The following is a 20675-nucleotide window of genomic DNA, read 5'->3' on the forward strand; positions in this document are numbered from 1 at the left end:
CATTCACATCTCTTTCTTCCCTCTGATTTCTTTCTTCTTGGTGTTGTTGATTCCCAAGTCGTTATGCCCGTATTGAGTTTCGTTGTGGCCCTTGAGCGACCTACACCAGCAAGAATGACACCAATCCTTCAACAACGGTGGAGTCGGGTGGGCCTGAGCCAAAGCACACGATAATCTATAAAGTAAGTCAAAGCAGGACCTCAGAGATGAATGATCCCGTCGCGGCATACTAACATATAGACAGAGGCGTCTCATCTCCCAGAGAGTTCACCAAGGCCTTATGATTCTGTATCCAGGTTTGTGATGAAGTTCTCTTCTTCCATACTCCCACCAAAGCCCGAACCTCCCTGCTTTTTAGTACAAGCAAACGGGGAGAGAAATGAGCCCTATGTGCGTGTCGACGGCAAAACACACATTTAGTCATCGACGCCGGTACATTTTCGACATATATCCCAATCCTCCGATCCATACTGGACCGTCCCCAATGTCGCTGTTCACTTGAACCCGTTCTCACCACTGTCCCCGGAGTTCCCTGGCATGTCGTCGTTCGCATCGTCTGCTGTTCAACCTGCCCAAGCCTTCCGAGCCCGGAAAGTGTTTATGGCCCCATAATCTACCGTCGATACCAACTCGTTTGTGCAACACATCGCGCGTCCAGATGTCGTCTAATTCATATATTGGTGCTCACTCGAGCTCGTGGGATCATTTCGTTCGAGACGCCGCCCTGGCCGTCCTCGAAACCTCGACTTTGTTTGATTGAAGAATCTTGCATAGGACCCCGTCCGCTATAGCCTCGTTCGTTTCGTCGAAACTGTTGTCAGTGCCCCGTGGTGCAACTGGTCAGACTACAATGGTTGAACTTTTAGCAATACTCCCTGGAGATCATGCTACTCAATGGCAGTCAAAGCCTTCCCGACAAACCCATCGGAAGTGGTATGTTGACTGTCCTGGAGCTTGAAAACATTGCATCTTGACCAGTATTCCCAGCGATCACTTCAGACCAGCTCGTGACATTGTTGTCAGGTGGATTTGCGTTTCTTTACATACCCTCACAGCAGCTCCACTATCAAATCCCACAGATCATTCAGTTGCCTCTTAACCCACTCGAACGACTCGCTCATGCCCGCCCTATTGGTCTTCGCTGTGCGCTACGGCTAGCGACAGACGCTAGCGAGGGTAGGATTTACACCGTGTGGAGATCTCTTTTCCATATCATGAAGAAACTTCGATCGGAATTGTGTGCCTTGAAACGCAGGCACCAAGCATGGAGAGACCCATTATGTGTTACAGACCATGGTCACACCCGGGTCAATTCGGCTAAGCTGGAAGAACAGTGTCTTCAAGCCTGTCTCCGGCTAGCCCGCCAACCCCCGGCACCGGCCCACGGGAGCTCAGCAAATGCCTCATGTTTACAGCTATCATGCAGCAGATAAAGCTTCTCGGAACGATGTCATCGACTGAAAGTTAATTGAGACGTCAATTGGAACATCAATACGTGAAGTCACGATTATCAGATGAACCATTTATTTTGTGATGGTGGAACAAGGAAAATATCCATATGCATTGGAAGAAGCGGGATGAATGAGGCTTTTTATTTTACAAATTGATCCCTGGGAGGAATTATGCAGAATTTCCCCAATTCTAATCATAGGAAAGTGCCTATGACCAATGTCACTCCCAGATCTCTATCCCGTCTATTACAAGACAACCTCCCCTCTATCGTGCAAGCTGGCATCAAGCGCACCCATGTCAAATTTTTCAAGACATGGCACAATGCACTGCGCTCAGCAGCCTCCTCTGTCTCGTTGACTCGATCATTCGGCACGAGCCTACCCAATTGGCCGGGAAATAACTTAGGTCTAAAGTGGAGCATGTTAGTTCATGCTCGAAAGGGAATAGAAGTGCGAGAATAGGGAATTGACTTACGAACTTGGCCATGAGGGCAACCATCAGATCGAAAAGACCGATGGCCTCGACGAAAGCGAAACCCAGAATGGCATAAGAGAAGAGCTGGCCACGGAGGGCAGGGTTGCGGGCAACACCGTTAAGGAGGGCGGCGAAGACGAGACCGATACCAATACCGGCACCAGTCAGACCAATGGCGGCGGCACCCATACCCAAGTTCTTGGAGACCTCAACCATGGCCTGGGCGATCTCGGAGGAGTAGGCACGGCGCTGGACCTGGAAGGCGTTGCGGCTGGTAGCCTGGAGAAGAGTCTGACGCTTCATGGCCTGGAGGGGGCTGGCGCCTTGAATCGATTGTGAGCGAATTGTTCATTCATCGTGATGGGCGAAGTTCGATCGAGTCGGGTTCGACACCAGCTCAATTGAGCTCGAAGAAAATTTTTTGCCGCATCAGAAACTTACCAGAGATGGTTCGCTTGCTGGCAGCAGCGACGGGGGCTCGGACAGCAGGGCGAGCGGCCTTGACGGCCATCTGGGAGGCCAGGCGAGAGGCGAAGACACGAGAAGAGGCCATTGTGATTGATGTGTGAGGGGAGATGGTTGATGTTTGAAAGAGGGAGAGGCTGATGGGAGGTTTAAAGAAAAGAGATACGGAGCTCAACACGAGACAGGACGGTAGTGGGAAAAGGAAAAGGGAAGAGAGAGCGCCTGGAGCCGGGAAGAAAGTGAGGATAGGTGGGCCCACACGGGTGGATATTGTCAGGGGGGTGAGGATGTCAGCCGGGGCAACGCTGGGAAGAAGGGAACGACGATGAATATGGGAGAGATGATTGTTACAGCGAACACGGGTGAGAATGTGGCTTGAGCACGAACTTGAACAGACGAAAACCTCCCACAAACAAGATATTTGCCCGCTATTAAGCAGTCCAGGACCGCTGGAAAATGATGGGAATGGGGATGATATCACGGGTGCGAATTAGGCAAAGGGATTGAGCTCTGCACGGGCTGCTTAGCCGTCGGAGGGAATCGGGTGGAGTGAGATACAACAATGCTGAGCTGTGATTGCTCTGGAAGGACTGAGAAACCTTCAGGCCTGAGGCTTTTACAGTCGGAGGGACACACTTGGCGGTGGACCATGAATCATGGTTGAAGGGCTACAAGGAGCGCCAGCTAATAGATTGGGCCGGCGATGGAACGCGCAACATTGAGTGAAATCTCGGTACGGAGGGGGGACAAAGCCGGAACAACGAGAACCCCTACAGCTAAGACTAAAAAAGATATTTTGCGGCAACGGACAACGACGGTCGTACCGGATCTCCGAGACAATACAGCCAGCAGCTTCAATGAGATGCATCATCTAAACAAGTAGGTAATTGAGGTCGCCTTCAATCACATAAACCCGTTGAAATGGTAAAAATCGTCCAACTATGAAAAGCATCTTGACGCAAAAGTCGTCAAGAAGTTTTATCTTGATGACACGAGGTACCGTTACAGTGCTGACGCTTGTCTAGCCAAGGCTAGAACAGAATGACAACAGAGTTGATATCAGAGCTGGTATCCGTACCTGGACATTGGATGCTGCCGAGATCTGATTTTGATTGGTTATAGGCTTGAGCCAAGTGCAGCAACACACCCACCTATAAAGAGAGCAATGTGTACAGTAACAAGACACAGTACGAGCTGAGATTTCTCTCGGTGGCCTTTACAGAGCCTAATCGGCGAATCAAGGGACGAGTTTCCCACGTGTGTGGATGGTGAGAGACACTTCGAAGGATGCATTTGATACCGTAAAGTGAAGGTAAAGTCAATCCTGTGAGGGAGGGGACCAGAATCAAAGCCTTATTGAAAAAGACATGTACAGTACAAATAGGTCCTGTCTCGACAAGTTCAGGTTACTGCAATATCAACCATTTGAGCGTTGGTCTTCTCGATCATCTCGCGGGAGCGGTCGCTGAACATCCTGCCTCTTGCTTATCGATCACTGAGTTTGAGTTGACTTTTCTTAACGATCGCAGGTGAATAGAGAACGATCCCTTGATCTATACTCTATGATAATGAACAATCCTACAAACTGAGTACGTAGTATATCAAAAGTCATATGCGGTACGAATGGATCTGTCCTGTAGTTTCACTGAAGAGCTGGGACATGACAGTAGATCAGCCCTTTATTACCTACCTAGCTAGGTACTAGCTATCGTTGGGCGAAAGGAAAAAATTTTCCCGCTCGATCAAACAGCCCAGATCGAATTTAGGTTTGGCCGTCGATGAGTTGGGACAGTGCGCGAATCAAATGATGGACAGCAACGGGTGGCCGTAGCCTTCAACCTCCTGCAATAATTGCACGGCAGCGAGGCTGAAGAAAGTCAGAAAGGTTTGATATGACGAATAATGTCGTTTTGACCAAATACTCAATTTGTCAAACACTCCCTTTCATATATCAGGTCTTACGGGCGACAATTGGCCTTGTAGCAATATCGTTTTGACGATAATATGGCACCGCCTATGCTCTTTTTGCTACAAAGAACAGAGCCAGTTGCCAATCAAGGTTCGTGAAAGCATGAAGAGGTCAAGTTGCGTTGAAACTTGACATGACCACTTCCGCAGCCACAGAATGTCTAATAATTGCGTGTGAAAATAAAGACTGACACTGTATATCGGTAGCTCCAGCCTTGTCCCTATACCCACGTCTGTGAGAAGAGGAGTGCTCCCCATATTTCACATCTCATCTTGAATCTCAAATCTCAAATCTGCAACGGACAACACTTGGGAGTCTGGGGCAACTAGGGCCTGAGAGATTGGGATTGCCTAACCCCTAGGTAGGCAGGCACTGTAAAAGTCGCTGACTTCCAGGCTGACGAAAAGTTTTCGGCCCAAGGGGGTGTGTCAGTCCCAGTGCCAGTACTCACACTGTTGGGCAAGGGCAAAATCGGGACGAGCTTGAAAAAACTCGACCCTGTGCGAAACTACACAAGCTTGTCTAAGCTCTTTACCCTTTTGGGAAAGCTCGTTAGATCGGGCAAAGATGGTTGTCAAGAGTTAGGTATGAGAATAAAGGCTATTTCAGAGCCATTGACCTCGATATACCGTTTCAAATACGCGCCGGAAGTCTCAATTACGATACGAACGCCATTTCTGAATTCCCTGATGCAATGCTGAACCGCTTTTCCATGCTGAGTGCCTCCGACCGCATCGAGGTCGTTTTCCCGTTCGACCTCGGCACGACCTGAGGAAAATGGCATGACAGAGGTAGGTAGTCAACATGCATCCCGACACATTATGTAAACCGCAATAGTTGCAGGAGCTCAACTGCATGATCGAGTCTCTAGTAAGTCACACCAGGATTGTGGCATAAAACTATGATTCTCGATCAAGAACCAGGCGAACAGAGGACCCTGATGATCCTACTAGATCCAAAGAGAAAGAGAGAGAGAAAAAAAGAGAGAGAACGATGATGATGAGAGGAAGCTCATTTAATTCGAGCACGGGTATCACTATCGCCGAAGCGTCTAATCTATAGGTACATGTCAGCAAATTGTACAACGACAATATCTCGACTCCATCACTCCTCCGCCTCGACCACCTCTTCTTCCACTACCTCGGGTGCTTTGATCGCGTAGCCCTCGACAAACCCAGCAGGATCACACATCCGCTCTAGACTTATCCGATTCTCGGCCACATATCGACGGACCGCCTGCTTGTCCATCCGCACCCGTGGCACCGTCTTGACAACTGGCACGGTCTCTTCTTTAACTCCTCCGTCAGCAGTAGGCGATGTCCTTGTCGTTTCTTCGCCTTTCTTCTCCTCGGCCTCGGCCTCGGCTTCGGCGACAGGCTTTTCCTCAGGCTTGCTTGGGCCCAAACCGGCCTCTTCGACAACACCCATATCTCGCAGCACCTGGAGACAATCTTCGGGAAGAATCCATGTTGCCTTACTGCAGTCGCTGAGATCCACAAGGACCTCATTCTGGGGCGTCTTTGAGTCCATATTGATAGTCAATAGCCATCTCGCGATTTCACCTGCCCAGTAACGTTTGTAGCCCTTCTTACCAAGATCAGAAATTGGCTTCTCCGGCCCACCCAGAATACCCTCCCGCCGAGATATCTCGTACGAGGCCCCCATCAGCAACGCACCAAGACCCTTTCGCTGCCATGGGGGGAATATAAGGATGCAAGCGAGGTTGTTATTATCCCATGACATTTTCTCCTTCGAAAAGAATCCCGTAATTCGAGGCGAAGGGGGCTCAGGCTCGGTCGCAGTCTGCAAAGATCGAGTCGGAGGTGTGTAAACAAGTAGGAAGTAGTTAAAACCTGTGACATCGAAGAAGACGGATTTATTGTCGAGGAAGAGCTTTGCGAAGAGTGACAGGTTCTGGCAAAAGAGCTAAGAGCAAAAGTTAGCATTGGGGCTCTCCTTGACATAATGGACACACGTACCCCATCCTTTTCACCATCAACCTCCCAAATGCTCCATTCTCCTTCGTCCTGGACGATCTCCTCTACCAACCGAATGTTTCCTTCCCCTTTCCGTCTTTTGGGGCCAGAGGTTTTATTATCATGGGGAACAAGAATCTTTCTACGCCCCCGTGGATGAACGTATACCTTCCGACCAGGTATATGAGTCTTCCTCTCACACACATGGACGTGATGACACCAGGCAACCAATTCTTTGGAGTACTTGAAGCAGGTAGGACACACGTAGAGGCGATCAACTACTGGGTGATGTTCGCGATCCCGCCGGGATGATGATTTACCGCCTGTAGCTTGATCCTTGGCCCCCAGGTCCTTGCTGCCTGTTTTACCTAGATTGCCTGATGATTCCCCAAGCACTTCTTTTCCATAGTAGCTAGGATACCACGTGCTGAAGCACATATTACCCAACACGACTTTGTCAATGTTGCGATCGGCTCGCAGAGGCGGCCGTACAGAGGGTGGGACAGGAGGCTTCGGAGGGTGAACTGGCGTGACTATTGGAGGCGGCGGTCGTTCGAGTATACGTGGTGGTTGTGCCGTAGGGCCATGAGGTCGGACAAGAGCTGAGGTCCGCTGGAATGAGTTTGTATGCGACTGGGGCACATGATAGGTGATCTCAGGCGCAACCAAGTCTGATGGTGGACGACCAGCGGCAATCGGCCGAGGTGGGGGCATGGCTGCCATCGTTGTTGGATGGAGATGGTGAGGGGGAGGCCTTACTGCTGGGCCTGGCTGTTCAAGCGGAGCCCATCGCAGCACAGAAGGGGGGTGTTGACTTTGCGCCTTGGGCTGCGATGGAGGTAGTTGAGGACGACCGTTGGAGGCACGACTCCGCTTCTGCTCTGGAGAGGGTGTCGGCTTCGAAGAAGCTGATGATAGTGTAGGTATTATAGGAGGTGGTACAGCCGTTTCTGTGCGTGGTTGAGGTTGTAGTTGCGTCGCTGTTGTTGGTGGTGTTGGTGGAATGACTGGGGTTTGACGCGTCGCCCGGCGCGCGCTGGCGGATTTTGATTGAGAGTCAGAAGATGTCGATTTGAGTGCGGATGCGGGCAACAATTCTTGTTCGGAGGGATCTTGGTCTGGTCGCTTGCGCTTTTGAGGCATCGCTGTGCGAGCCTCGATTTAGAAATATGGTGGTTGATAGAGCTTTGCGTGTATGGAAGGGCACTAGGAATTGGACGTGGAGTTTCTGGTATACTGGACTAATCAAGGTAGACTAAGAAGTTGGGGCCGATGAGCCAGAATGGAGGTGTTGTCAAGTGGTTTTCGTTTTTAGCGACTGATAAGTTACGCACGTAGAAACATGGTTCATTTATGACTGGAAGATTTATGTCTTTTAAGGTTGATTCGACATTGGGTCCGTGAGTTATTTTAAGAGAAAGGGAACGTCATGCGATCAGATCTACGGCTAGGTAAGGCAGGCTTGAGTTGTATAATCCGTAGGTAATGTAGGTGGGCAAGACGCGACGCGGGGGATACGGCAAATGTTGCGGATGCTTCCTATCATGTCACAATCACGTCTATCACGTGCTATAGCTATTGGGCAACATGTCTCATGGTGTTTGAGTTTACTACCACCCACAGCACTACAGTCTTCTGTTATATCACATTATTTCTCAAGTACACTATACCACGCATGATGTTAGAACGGACATGTTTCAACGTGCTCAATTAGAAGTGCAGGTTTCTAAGAACAACAACAACATTTCAAAGGAGCGAATAAATTCATCTCCAAGTTGAATGAGCAAATGCTCCCCTGTCCTCCACTTCCTGGTTACATTCCAACAACGTAACAGAAACAACATTTCAAAAAGTGAAATAGACTTGTGAAGTCAGACAAAAGTAAGCAACTGCTCCTCGACCCCTTTTGTCACTCAGTGTCGGCGCAAAGAGCAGGTTGGGGCATGAGCTGCCATGACACGGTCAAGGGTCTCATCACCCTCCTCCCAATTCTTGACCAGAGTCAGGAGCCGGCGACGGGCGAGACCAGCATCGCGATTACGGTACACGCTGTCGATTTTGCGCACATCGGTCTTATCGCTTACGAGCCAGCGCCTGTCCTCCTCCATGAACTGACTGTACGAGGTTTCCTCGCCATACCGAGTCTTGACATTGGCAGAAAGATGCTCTTGAACAGCCTTGCTCATCAGAATCTGCGGCCTGGTTGGCTCAGCTGGGTTGGCGAAAGTCGTGTCAACTGCTGGCCTGAAGGTTGCGGCCTTGAGGGCTGGATCTGGCAGAATTGGGTAGGCCGCGAAGTACACGAGTGACGGGCTCTTGAGCACTGCCTCTGAAATAAGATTGATTGCCGGAGGTGTCACTGCCATATGTCCAAAGTTGAGATAGGACAGATGGCTTTCGGCCGAGACAAGGTCCTGAATGGCAGTTACGGCACCATCCTCGATGTAGTTATAGGCCTGCCCGAGATCATGGGTGGCATAAGCCTGTCCAAGATCAAGCACTTCGAGAGCGGGATGACCAGTAGCAGCCTTGCACAGCGCAACGGCACCTTTGGTGCTGACTCCGATCGACTGTAAGAGCAATCGAGTCAGATACGGTGCCTTAGGTAGTGCTTGAGCAAGGGCATTTGCACCAGAATCCCCCATGGGGTTTGATGACATGTAAATGGACGTCAAGCCGCAGTGCGGAGACACGAGGAATTTCCCAATAGCCTGTGCACCCTCATTTGAGATGCCGTTGCCGTTGAGATAGATATGCTTCAGGGGTAGTTTCGCACCCTCGGGCATCTCGTGACCTGCCAGGCGGTTGAACAGGTCCGAAACTCCTCGGTCACCGAGCTGGGTTTGGTCGAGATCAAGAGTTCGCAAATTCCGAACTCCGGTTATGAGTCGATAGACATCCTCAGAGGCATGTGATCCAAGTGGGTTTCGCTTCAACCAAATGTTGGTGATAGCATCAGACTCGATCATGGCATCGACAAGAATATTGAAGCTGGGTCTGTCGATGCAGTTTCCAGCGAGATACCAAGTATCAATTCGTCCAGGGAGATCGTGGATGAAATTGGCGATCTCATGAGCACCTACAGGGCCGATGATGTTATTGCCCAGGAGGAAGTGGCGTACAAACTCATTAGGTCGAAGCGAGTCCATCAGTTTACCAATGTGATCAGGTCCAACGACCATTTTACAGAGATCCATGCGTCCATCCTCATAGACAACGCCTTTGCGGAACTCGGCGCCTTTCACACCATAGTAAGGCTCACCTCGTCCATCATCCAGCTCGAAGCCTTTCTCATCACCATTCAGCTTGGAAGTGCCCCCACCCCTAAGATGGTTCAGGAATGGCACAAGATCGGCCTCGTGGGCGATCTCAACAGGCATGGGGATTGCTGGCACACCTTCAAGAGAAATGGGATGCTTAGCAGGGTCCCAAACTCCCTGTGATGTGATACGGGAGGCCCAAACAGGCGCCTGGACACCAGGGGCGGCACCGCTGGACAGGCCACGGGCCGTATGACCGTTGCGAATAGTGGCCTTCAGCATGTCATACCTGCGCTGCAAGGCAGCCCAAGCACGGAGGCGCACACGGTCTTCCTCGTAGCGTATGATGGCTGTTAGCGAACCTTGATGCACAGGGTACAAACAGGAAGAAATAGCGACGGCCAGGTTATGACGAGCAGATCTGCGTCGAGGGAGTTCATGAAGGGTATCGTCGACCCGATGCTTATCAAGCGGCAGAGAAACGATTTCATCTGCAGTGAAAGGATGAGAAGGCTTGAAGCCGGGAAGATGAGAGTCGAGCTCGACGAGGCTCTTGCGGCAGAGCGTCGCGAGATGGATAGCCAGGTCCACTTCCACCTCGTCGTGGTACTTGGTCGATGGTACCGAAGGCAAAGATGGTGTCGCGTGCTGATGTGTTGAAAATGAGGGCGGCTGAGTAGGCCGAAGCTCGGTAGCGGAAGCCATTTCCAAGTGCGCGACTTTGGATTCAGGTTTTATGGTGTACTTGTGAAATCAAAGCAGTCAGGCTTGTGTGTGATATGAAAAGGAAGAAAGGGCTCCCACTATTCCTATCGAGCCTTTTATATACCTACACAACGGAGATGGCTATGGAGTTAAGCTCAGCCTTACCGATAGATGACACCCAAACTCTGTAACAAATCTTCCAAGGGGACCTTGCACTGGCTGGCACTGCTTTGCTGCTTGTTCAGACCTTGTCGAACGCAGGGCGCACTCTGTGCAGTGCACAATTGGCGGCTTGATTTTGCCGAGTGAGTCAACCTCACCTCAAACTTTGAACATGCCCTCGTGTTTCCAGCAGCTTCTGGCGGTGGCCTCCACTTGTGTTCAGGAAAGGGCCGTGAATAGGACTCTGGCGACCATGCGGTTCCGAGTTTCAAGTCGAATAGGTATAAGTTGCCTGAGATGAATGACAGTCAAAATATTCACGATTTGACTTTGAGTCTAATCTTCGTGGTCTGGAGCAAAATAATAGTATCGCCAAGACAAGAGCAACACTGTAATCACCTCTCTCCACTCTTGACTTGTTGATCTTGATTAATGTTCCCAGCGCCTTGTGTTTGTGTGTTTGCCGTATACGTATCGATTTGATACTGATCGGATATAAACATAGTGGAGGTTTAAGAATCCTAGATCGTGGCTTGGATCATGCAACATGTAAGGCAACCATGGATATGGCCCACACCTGTCGATCCAAGGGCGTAAGATTGACAACTAAGTGCCATGAAGTCCTAGACTAAATGGGTATCTTGCGCTATATGGGTAGCCTCAGCTTACCTTCGTCTTTATAGAAGTATATACATAAAGATGTTAGTCAGAGTGGCATTACTAGGCCAGCAGCTAATATAAATTACCTTATATTTTAAAAATAATATAAAAAGAATTCTAATAGTTTAGGAGACAGTTAGATAGAGAAATTATATATAAAAGATAAAAATATGAGGAACACCGGATTTGAACCGATAACCTTCAGGAATCTCCGTGCTTAATAGCTGGAATCTGACGCGCTACCGTTGCGCCAGCTCCCCATTTGTTGAAAATGGTGGATCAAAGACATAGTATATTCCTGAGCCCCCGGCCAAATGGCCCAGCACAAGGTACCCTTGCCGCCACCTGGGAAGAAACCTCGTATCTACTCACTAAAAGAAGCAGTGTGTTGCTTTTAGAATACCACTCTGAAGAAAAAGGTGTTTCAATTCCTGTGTCAATGAGAATGACAAAGTATTCCATGCCTCTAAGTTTATTCCCGCCGCGCGAAGCATCTAGTACACATACACTGAAGCCTTGGTAAGACGTTCAAACCACCTCAACCCTTCCCCTTTCTATCGCCGTATTCCAGCAGACTACCCACCACCGTCACTCTAAGCGACAAGCGGGTCATAAAAAGAAACTGCAGCTAACGGTACCTAACGATGTCGGCAAGGAGGAACCACAGGCATTGATCAATAGGTAGCAAATGCTCTCAAGCCGAGACAATATACAAAGTTTAGATACCATCAAAGTCTCCACCAAGATCATCCTCGTCCAAGTCACCTTCCTGGATCTCCTTGGCCATCTCACGCTCACGCTCGCGGGCCTCCTGGGCATTCTTGAGCTCAAGACGATGTTGATTCATAGGGAATCGCATAGCCTAGTGCGAATTAGTCTCTATCCTGTCTCATGAATGAATGGGAAACAAACCTTTACACTCTCATCGTGGAGAGCTAAACAAGCTCGAATTCGGTCGTGGAACGCCTCACCCGGCTCACGAGTAGCATACACGTCACCAACCTCCTTGCTCTTCATGAAACCTCTCTCACGATCCAAGGTAGCTTCAATCACACCGTCGCGGATAGCCTTGGCGACAATGTACTCAGCCGACTCCTCGCTACCGAGATGCAGGCGAATGCAAATGTCACGAAGAGAGATACGAGAGTAGGACAAAGACATCATGCGAATACCGGTCTTGATGACGTTCTGTCGTAAACGGAGGATGAGGCTGTACGTGCCATCTCGTCGGAAGGTATCGGCATGATCGGCAATGGCTGTCTCAAAGTCCTCAAGATTTCCAACTCTGACCGACTTGACCAGGAGGAAGTAGGGCTGGAGAGCGACCTCCATTGTTGGCTGTCGGAACATAGATCGGTCAGGAATGTCACCCATCAACAGCTCAACAACATAGAGCAGCTTGGTGGCTGTCTGAGCAAAGCCAAGGGCGCAGCTGCTAGAAGGAGCCTTTCGAGTGGCAGCAGTGAGATGCTCATGGGCCTCGGTGTAGCGCAGCTGAATAGCTCGGATGCGACCGAGGTAGTAGAGAAATCGTGCTACCTGGTTGTTGACAGCGTTCTCGGGAAACTGGGTATGCGAAACCAAGAGATCAGCCTGGTTGATGTGCGAAGTTGATAGGTAGTTTCGCAGCAGTAGAACGATAACCGAGGCTTGTGTGTCGACATCTTTACGTAGCACGGCGGTTCGAAGAGCGGCGAGGAGAGTTGGCCGGATAGCGACGACGGGGGATTGGGGAGAAGGGGGAAGAGGCACAATGTGCTCGCAAAAGATGGAGTAGTAGAAGTAGACCTTGGCAGACAAAGAGTCGAGTGTACGGCGATTGAGCGATTGGACTCTGTCCGAAAGGTACTTAGAGAAGTCGGCACCGCGCTGGAACTGCTTGGAGTCAAAGAGGTAGACCTGGACAAGAATACCAAGGAAAATATCAATCTCAGGAATGGGTTCCTTGGCTTCTTTCTTAGCACCGTTCTTGCCAGACGTCTTCGCCTCATCGATTTCCATCTCTGAACCACTCTGTCGGCCCAGGATAACATCTTCGCGCTCAATGGCAGAAAGGAGCGGCTTAACAATAGCACTCGAGTTGGCGGTAGCTGGGAAAGCCTCGGAAATGACCTGTGCAATGATATCGGGGGTCAAACGCTTGCGGATGATGGAGATAGATCGTAAGGCGCGGAGGGAGAATCTGGCGTCGAAAAGTGAAACCGCACGGTCTATCAAAGCAAAGTTGCTCTTGATATCTGCGTTTGGAAAGACATGTCAGTGACTGTTTGGCTTGGGCTGGTCAAGCTCCGACGACAACTACTAACCTGCGATAGTCTGTGTTACAGGGTCAACCTTGGCCTCTTCCTCTTCTTCGCCCATTGACACATCACCTTCAGCGTCAGCCGCTGTCTTGTCGGACTTTTTCGACTTTGAAGGAGGAACAACAACGGTCATCTCTTCATCACCATCCTTGGCGGACTTCTTGCCCTTGGGCTTTGTGCTATCCGTCATCTCCACGTCCTTGTTTTTCTGAACGTTGTTCCCGGCAGGCTTCTTTCCGTTGTTGTTTGGCGTCTTGCTGGGCATGACGATGGGTTTATTTGTGTGTATTGCGAGAAGATGATGCTGAAGCTGCAGAAGCTGTTGATGACGATAGTGGGAGAATACTGTTGACCCCGTGAGTCGTGCGCGCGCCTCAGCTTGTCGTGGCGCCGAGTTGGTTGGGCCCGGACGGTGCTGGTTTGAAGAATGTACGGTGCCGAGGCCGAGAGAGCAAGACACGCTTTGAGATAGGAATTAAGACCGTGGTCGTCGTGGGGAGTTTGGTGCTGTATTGGATTGAGGGAGGTTCAAGGTGATGCTGCTGGTTGCTTGCTCGTGCTAGCTCACCAAATGGAGACCGGGGCGTTGGTGACTGGCCAGTGGGCAACTGAGGCGGCTGCTGAGAGACTACTTGGATGGGCTGGAAAGCTACTTGTTTTCACGTCTTATTTTGCGGCGCTCCACTGTACCCCCTAGGTATTCTTAATAAGCTGGTACCTTGTGGGGCCAGGAGCAGTGACGTTTCGATGTTGCCTGCAGCCTTTTGCACAACCTTGAGAATATCACCATGCTTATGTAAATTATGCAGATATTATGCTAGTCACTTCCAATCTTTCAACTAGGTACTAACATATAGGTGCCTAAGTGATAAAGTGACGAGACCCTACAGAGCAGCTTCCAAAATCGAGAAAAGGCTCTTTAGCCAAAAATGGATATACAAATAGTATCGCCTAGGGGAACAAATGTGTATAGTTTCAAGACTTCTCTTTCATCATGTTGGCAAGAAAGATGGCAATTTGGCGACACTTCAAGTTCCAGGACTATAGCAAGTGTCGAGTCATACTTAGGTAGGCGTATATTATTTGCATCATAACCTAGGAGGTCAACTCTTGCATATGGGAGAGGCACCTCATGTAATCTTGGTCTACCTACTTTCCGAGAATAGCCTCATCATACCAAAACGAATACCCCTTGACGCCGATTTGTTCCGGGTATACACCCAACGCCTGTTTTTGCAAAACACAAAGTGTACCATGCCCGATGTTCTTTTTACTCGCGGATAAGCCTTCTCATAACCACCACCATTTCTCCCAGGGCCAGACCATTATTCACCCTTGCCAGGCATGACCTTCGCTGCCTGGACTGCACTCATTTTTGCAATCCATCCGGTAGACGGCTGAATCTTGCGGACAGTACGTAGCTCATCAGACGAGTATCCAGGGACACGGATGTTGTAAGTTCTCTCCAGGACAAGTTGGATGTCGCGAATCTCGAGCACCTTGGAACCACGCTCCTTTGAGTTTCGACACGCCGCATGAAGGACACTGTCAACAAACGAGTCTGCCATGTTCAGGACGTTCTAGGACTAAGTTAGTAATTTCATCTCAACTGCAGTAGGCGATAAACTCACTTCTTCCACTTCAGGAGTGAGCAGGTTTCCATCTTGCCCCTCCGCCGGGCCTCCGCATACTTGCCGAACAAGTTCGTCCAATTTTTTCTTACTCAAAACGTGATCTCCCTCAGCTTCGTGGTTGTAGGCGGGAATTCTAGCCATCGCCGGTTGGTTCATAACGCCGCCAAGGGTTCCGCTTCCTTGGGACATTGTAGGCCGACCAGTGTTCACGCCGCCACCAACCGAAACACCTTGAGGCACGGCTGTGGCCTTTTCGGGAAGCACCTTGGGGATAGGCATTTTAGACTGCATTGGCGTTTGTTGAGGTTGTGGAGGATGTGCATGTGGATGACCTTGTGGTGTTGGTTGCTGGGGAACGTTAGGCCCCATCACTCCTTGATTCACTGCACTACCCGGTGTAGGTGTTCCAGTTGCGGCAGGCCGGCCAGGCACCGAGGCACTTCCTGGAGTGTTAATAGCCTTCTGGTTTGCAAGATCCATCGCAGCTGAGTGACTGAGAGCCTGCTGAGGACCCGCCGCCGTGACCGGAGCGGAAGCCGCCGCCGCTTGTTGGGGCGTAGGAATCCGTGGCGCGTTCTGCTGGGTTGGCGTCCCAGCCTGATTCTGTGCAGCTGTCGAAGCCATCACAGGATTTATGGGGGCAGCACCAGGTTCCTGTTTAACCTGAACTTGCGCCGCTGGTAGTTGCTGGCGTCCTGGTTGAGGTGTCCCTTGCGCCGGACGTACCTGCGCCGATGTTGCTCCAGGTGTTCCGTTGACTGGGGAAGCTCGACTGACGGCGGCTAACTGCTGTTTAGCAACTTCGACAGCCGCGTTAATAGGGGCAGTGTTAGTTTGCGCGTTGTTCTGTTGCTGAGCCGCTTGAGGTTGGTTTTGCGTTGCCTGGGGTTGTTGTTGCTGCTGCTGCTGCTGCTGTGGCCTCGGCTGTGCTTGGGGTTGATTTTGTTGTGTCGCTGCAGCCTGCTGCACTGGCTGATTTCCTTGTTGCGACAACCTTACAGAGTTTTGTGCTTGCGGTTGAGTTTGAGCTTGTGCTTGGGCCTGGCCAGTGCCCTGCAAACTTCCCTGTTGCTTGCGGACACTGTCAACCCATTTGTGGGCATCCGTATGGGCTTTGAGCTGCTGATCCTTCTTCAATTGTAGCTGTCGAAGCTCATCTTCTTTGAACGGTTGTCCAGCCGCGGCTCTATCATTAATGATTTTATCAATTTGAGCAACCTTCTGTTTGCTCGCATCCATAGTCATCAAGGCTCGGGTATAACGTTCCTTGATTTCTTCTATCCATTTGGTAGCCTCGGCAGCGGATTTATCGATGACGGACTGAGGTGCTCGAAAATTGATCTTATTAACATGCTGCTGGATATGATCGGGGACCGGGTTTCGTCGAACGGCAGCAGCGGCAGCTGATTGGTTACCCGCAGCAGCCCCGGCAGCTTGTTGCTGAGGCTGTGCTTGATTTGCTTGCCCAGCAGCGTTCTGTTGCATTTGCTGAGGGCGAGCCTGCTGGTTCTGGGCATTCTGTCCTTGCATTTGCTGCGATCGTCTTTGCTGGATCTTTGTGATAAGCATCTTCGAAAACTCTATGATTTTTTGACGGGCAGCAATGTGATCCGGGCTGTTCTGGGGAGAGTTGTTGGCTTTGTTCCAAAGACCCTGCAATCCGGCCTCGTACTTGGACTTTTCCTCGTCACTCAATGTTGGAAGGTTCCTGATCTGGTTGGGCTGATACATAGGTGGTGGGCGTTGCTGTGCCTGACCAGCACCAGCTTGCTGGCCTTGGCCTTGCTGGGCCATCTGAGGATTCATAATGAATGTGATGGAACAGAACCGGAGGCAGGGTCGTTGCTACGGGACGGATCGAATGGTATGGGCACAAGGATAATACGAATTGGAAAACGTTACGTAGGTAGAGGATTGGAGTAGACAAGTGTACAATACAACAAATAAGAGGATCAGAAACTTCAAGACCAAGAATAGAACCTATTGTTAAAATCTGGTAGTGTCGTGAATCACTTCACAGACACGCGCGTCGAAGAGGACGTGAGAATGACACGGAATAAGTGTCGGTCCGTGTCTTTGTATTTGTGATCATGACTGGGGTGTGGTAGTTGTTGTTGGGGTCTCGGGGAAGTACAGCTTGTCTTCAGTGGAGTGACTGAACAGGAGGATTGTTCAATTTAGTGGAACTGGTCTAACTAATAAGTACCTAGACACCTAGGCATGTGTTAGCTCTGGAGCACGTCTGTCAGGATGGGCTGGAGCTATCAAATCGTTGCTCGTTAGGTGTCATCATTGGTTTTCAAATTGTCGGTCGGGGGGTTGACTTTGCGCGGGGGAATACGCCATACGGATGGAAACTTCAGCGTGTTATATGTCCATAAACACGTCGATTACCAGCGTTATCAAGAACCAGATTTCTGGAGTATCATTCATGCGCCAAAGTGCGTTGATTGACCTGGTTGATTTCACCTCTCTCTTTCTCAACCTTTGACTTACCAGTTGTCTTCCTGTTCGGGGTTTCCAGGTCTTAGCTACCTTACCTTACGTATAAGTCAGCAGCCAAGGTAATAAAGAGGAGTTAACAAAGTAAGCCACTGAAGAATCTCCCCAACGATTACAAGGGTCCAGCTTTCCCCATGCATCCAATTTCACCGGGGTCTTTATCCAAGCTTAGGCATAGTTACCCTTACCTTAGCCCATCCATTCACTCATCTCCACCGGAGCCCGTTCATCTTTCCATCTGGCCATTGCCTGCCTGTCTTATCTTCCCTTCCTTCTTCTTCCTCTCTTCTATTCCTCTCCAGCCGTTTCCTCGAGGTCGATATTTGTTGATTAACTTGCGCCATACTTCACTGTCAACTATCACAAGCTCATTGAAGTAAATCGCCAATATGCGCTTCTCGTCCTCCACTGTTCTTGCGGCTCTGCCCGCCCTTGCTGCCGCTCAGGACTCGCCTATCGACCAGTATAAGGCCCAGTTCCAAAATGTCATCGGACAGTTCGCCTCATATATTCCCAACCCAGGCCACCATGACCCTGTCGCAGCCGCTGAGGCGAAGGCTGGTTCTATGAGACTCAACGTCCTGACCCTTGAGAACTGGAAGCAAACCCTTTACGAGCCTGTTTCAGCTGGTGCTACTACTCCTGAGGAGTGGTGGTTGCTCATCTCTGGCGGCAACAAGACCTGCTACGGTACGTTTGCTCACCAGCAATTTACACTATATGATTTTTGCCATATTTTTTTATTGCCATCGTATCAGTCGTAATGAACTCTTACTAACATGCAATTACAGGTCGATGCGGAACTGTCGAGCAGGCCTTCAACGAGACCGCTGCCAAGTTTGCGCTCCTCGACAACACCCCCCATATGGCCTACTTGAATTGCGACAACCAGCCCATTCTCTGCAATGCCTGGTCTGCGGGTCCCGCCAGCCTCTATATCATTGAGATGCTCCCCGAACCTGCGCCCGTCGAGATTTACAGCAAGAGGCTTAACTTGACTACCACAACCTCTGACACTCTGGTTGCCTTCCACGAGTCCGGTAGCAAGGACCAGTTCCATCGCATTGACAGCAGCTGGTTCCATCCCTTCAACGGCAAGCTTGCCGAGTACGGCGTAGCTGTTCCCTTCGGCTACCTCATGTGGGCTATGGGTCTCATCCCCAACTGGCTCTTCATGCTCGTTGTCTCTTTCGGTAGCCGCGCCATGATGTGAGTTATCTCAACCCCTGAGCCAAATAAACGTGATACTAATAGCACCAGGTCCCGTCGCATGCAAGGCGTCAACGGTGCCCCCCAGGCTGGTGCTCAGCGCGCCCAATAATTCGGTCTTAGCAAACACTTGACAGGCTTTAGTGATGGAACCGTTAAATTGTTCGATATCTGGGAAAATGTTAATTTGTCGTACAAATATATGAAGTTTCTGGTTCGGAGAGATCATGATTATTCTCGTGAAGTTGTAGACGCCCTTGAAGTGATCTGCTCGTTCATGATTTGTTTTCGCAAGCTGTTTCCACGTTTTTGAGGCCATCAATAACCCCCTCGCTTATTCGACCATTAGCGAATTTCCCATATCGTAGATCGCTCAATGCTCCTGTAGTCTGTTGTACAGAGTCGAGTAAAGTTGCTTCTTCCTCTTTCAAATGTGCAAGTTCGGCATGTAGTGCACCTGCGGCACCCTCAAGTTCTGGAATAACAGAGTTGAGAGTATGTTTGGCACTCGCTGCACCTGAAGCATCTCCAAATAGCTATAAGCAGTGTCGGTCAGTATTCGCACCATGATGTGTACTCGTTTGGACATACTGCTCGCTCCATCTCGATCTCGGCGTCTATATCCTCTCGCTCTGCCTCGCGCTTAGCCCGCACGACTTCTCGCCGCATTGTGATCCCTCGTTTCGCTTCATGTGCGATGTTCTCGGCGACTTGGTCGAGAAGATCTGTGCGTTGAGCTTGTAGATCTCGAAAGAGTGATCGAACCTGAGGTGAGGATTGTAGTGGACGGGGAAAGAGGGCTTTGAATTGCTCGAGTGTGACGATAGCGGTCAAAGGAGATGGCTGGATGAGGTAATTTGCAAGGAGCTCTGCTTCCGTTGGTGCCATGTCTATGGTTTCGAGTTGAGTTATCCCTCGTGCAACTGTTGAAAAGAATCCTTGATTTTAGGAAGGGTATTGGATCGATATGCTCAGCTTTACCTTGGGATACAATCGGGACGCGTCTTGAAAATGAAGCGCGTTAAGTGCCCCACATTGCCCAAGCCTAAATCATACAGCCCCAGCTTACACAACAGGACGTTATTCAGGAACACTACCCAAGCTTTCAATGCCTCGATATGAGACAATAGGGGAGATTTTGATAGACCTTGCTGAATACCATTCGGCGTCCTCCTTGGCTCTTTTCCTCTTCTTCCCTTTTTTTTCTCTTTCTGTTGATAAATCAAGTTTCATACAAACACAAACTGGGAACAGCTTAATGCATCAGTGTAGGTACATCCATTTTACATGATATCATACATTTATGTTTCTTGGGCTTCTGTTTAAACCTTGGAGTGCCCGCCGGCGCCCCTTTTCCATCACGACTAATAACAATGGCAATATTTGAAGCTGAGCTGCTGTGAAGTTGACCTCGAGATTTGGCCATCCTATGCCAGCAGGTCAACGAATCAGGTCCTTGCCAGAAATCCGAGGAAACGGCCAACGTCTACTCACGAAATACAGTATCATGTCTTCTTACTGGTGCTGGCGCTCGGTATGTGAAAGGATCACAACAGTATTGAAGCTGAATAGCTCAGGGACTCTTGTATCAGCTGGGATGATTTATATAGAAATAGTATAAAGGCATAAAGCATACTGCTCATGACCCTTCTGTTGTCCGCCAGCAAGACAGTTCCCCAGCTCAACCTTCCACTACGTGTACCCAACCTCGAGAGAGAGATATCCGAAGTACTCGAGGCTAGATACCATGATGAAGAGCCATCTAAATGATAGCTAGACGGGAGAAGGTGAGATCAAGGAGAATGTTGGTTCATAGAGGTGTGTTGGCATCTCTAGGGGGCTCGAGTGTAGTCTATGCGTGTGATTCACTGCAAGTTCAAGAAAGTCGAAGGTTTCAAAAAAAC

At 50.0% G+C, this 20675-nt stretch overlaps 7 protein-coding genes and 1 non-coding gene across 8 annotated transcripts; 1 reads left to right on the top strand and 7 right to left on the bottom strand.

Annotated features, from left to right (window-relative positions):
- Positions 1 to 1573: 1573 nt before the first annotated feature.
- Positions 1574 to 2579, bottom strand: FOBCDRAFT_215947 (uncharacterized protein). Its single transcript, XM_059609422.1, has 3 exons — positions 2368 to 2579; positions 1927 to 2249; positions 1574 to 1859 (listed from the first exon to the last, which is right to left on the bottom strand). The coding sequence occupies exons 1-3, from the start codon at positions 2477 to 2479 to the stop codon at positions 1854 to 1856; spliced, it is 441 nt and encodes a 146-aa protein (XP_059464225.1). The 5' UTR covers positions 2480 to 2579; the 3' UTR covers positions 1574 to 1853.
- Positions 2580 to 4972: 2393 nt separating this feature from the next.
- FOBCDRAFT_215949 (acyl-CoA N-acyltransferase) lies at positions 4973 to 7830 on the bottom strand. The gene is made up of 2 exons (XM_031174462.3): positions 6340 to 7830; positions 4973 to 6286 (listed from the first exon to the last, which is right to left on the bottom strand). Exons 1-2 carry the CDS (start codon positions 7477 to 7479, stop codon positions 5465 to 5467), a joined length of 1962 nt encoding a protein of 653 aa, XP_031051247.2. The 5' UTR covers positions 7480 to 7830; the 3' UTR covers positions 4973 to 5464.
- A 370-nt stretch (positions 7831 to 8200) lies between these two features.
- On the bottom strand, positions 8201 to 10375 carry FOBCDRAFT_288970 (uncharacterized protein). Its single transcript, XM_031174464.3, has one exon. The coding sequence runs from the start codon at positions 10299 to 10301 to the stop codon at positions 8250 to 8252; it is 2052 nt and encodes a 683-aa protein (XP_031051249.2). The 5' UTR covers positions 10302 to 10375; the 3' UTR covers positions 8201 to 8249.
- A 919-nt stretch (positions 10376 to 11294) lies between these two features.
- On the bottom strand, positions 11295 to 11383 carry FOBCDRAFT_t52. Its single transcript has one exon. It is a non-coding gene; the product is annotated as a tRNA-Trp (tRNA).
- A 148-nt stretch (positions 11384 to 11531) lies between these two features.
- Positions 11532 to 14027, bottom strand: FOBCDRAFT_155804 (proteasome regulatory subunit C-terminal-domain-containing protein). The gene is made up of 3 exons (XM_031174466.3): positions 13430 to 14027; positions 12036 to 13360; positions 11532 to 11985 (listed from the first exon to the last, which is right to left on the bottom strand). Exons 1-3 carry the CDS (start codon positions 13689 to 13691, stop codon positions 11842 to 11844), a joined length of 1731 nt encoding a protein of 576 aa, XP_031051251.2. The 5' UTR covers positions 13692 to 14027; the 3' UTR covers positions 11532 to 11841.
- Positions 14028 to 14425: 398 nt separating this feature from the next.
- Positions 14426 to 17073, bottom strand: FOBCDRAFT_316102 (transcription initiation factor TFIID subunit A-domain-containing protein). The gene is made up of 2 exons (XM_031174467.3): positions 15058 to 17073; positions 14426 to 15006 (listed from the first exon to the last, which is right to left on the bottom strand). The coding sequence occupies exons 1-2, from the start codon at positions 16864 to 16866 to the stop codon at positions 14752 to 14754; spliced, it is 2064 nt and encodes a 687-aa protein (XP_031051252.2). The 5' UTR covers positions 16867 to 17073; the 3' UTR covers positions 14426 to 14751.
- A 608-nt stretch (positions 17074 to 17681) lies between these two features.
- On the top strand, positions 17682 to 19009 carry FOBCDRAFT_215956 (uncharacterized protein). Its single transcript, XM_031174468.3, has 3 exons — positions 17682 to 18252; positions 18354 to 18771; positions 18823 to 19009. The coding sequence occupies exons 1-3, from the start codon at positions 17952 to 17954 to the stop codon at positions 18881 to 18883; spliced, it is 780 nt and encodes a 259-aa protein (XP_031051253.1). The 5' UTR covers positions 17682 to 17951; the 3' UTR covers positions 18884 to 19009.
- Positions 18814 to 19739, bottom strand: FOBCDRAFT_288974 (Cnl2/NKP2 family protein-domain-containing protein). The gene is made up of 2 exons (XM_031174470.3): positions 19363 to 19739; positions 18814 to 19307 (listed from the first exon to the last, which is right to left on the bottom strand). Exons 1-2 carry the CDS (start codon positions 19657 to 19659, stop codon positions 19047 to 19049), a joined length of 558 nt encoding a protein of 185 aa, XP_031051255.2. The 5' UTR covers positions 19660 to 19739; the 3' UTR covers positions 18814 to 19046.
- Positions 19740 to 20675: the final 936 nt, after the last annotated feature.

This window comes from Fusarium oxysporum, chromosome II, assembly GCF_013085055.1.
Source record: "Fusarium oxysporum Fo47 chromosome II, complete sequence".
In the NCBI taxonomy this organism is placed as follows: domain Eukaryota; kingdom Fungi; phylum Ascomycota; class Sordariomycetes; order Hypocreales; family Nectriaceae; genus Fusarium; species Fusarium oxysporum.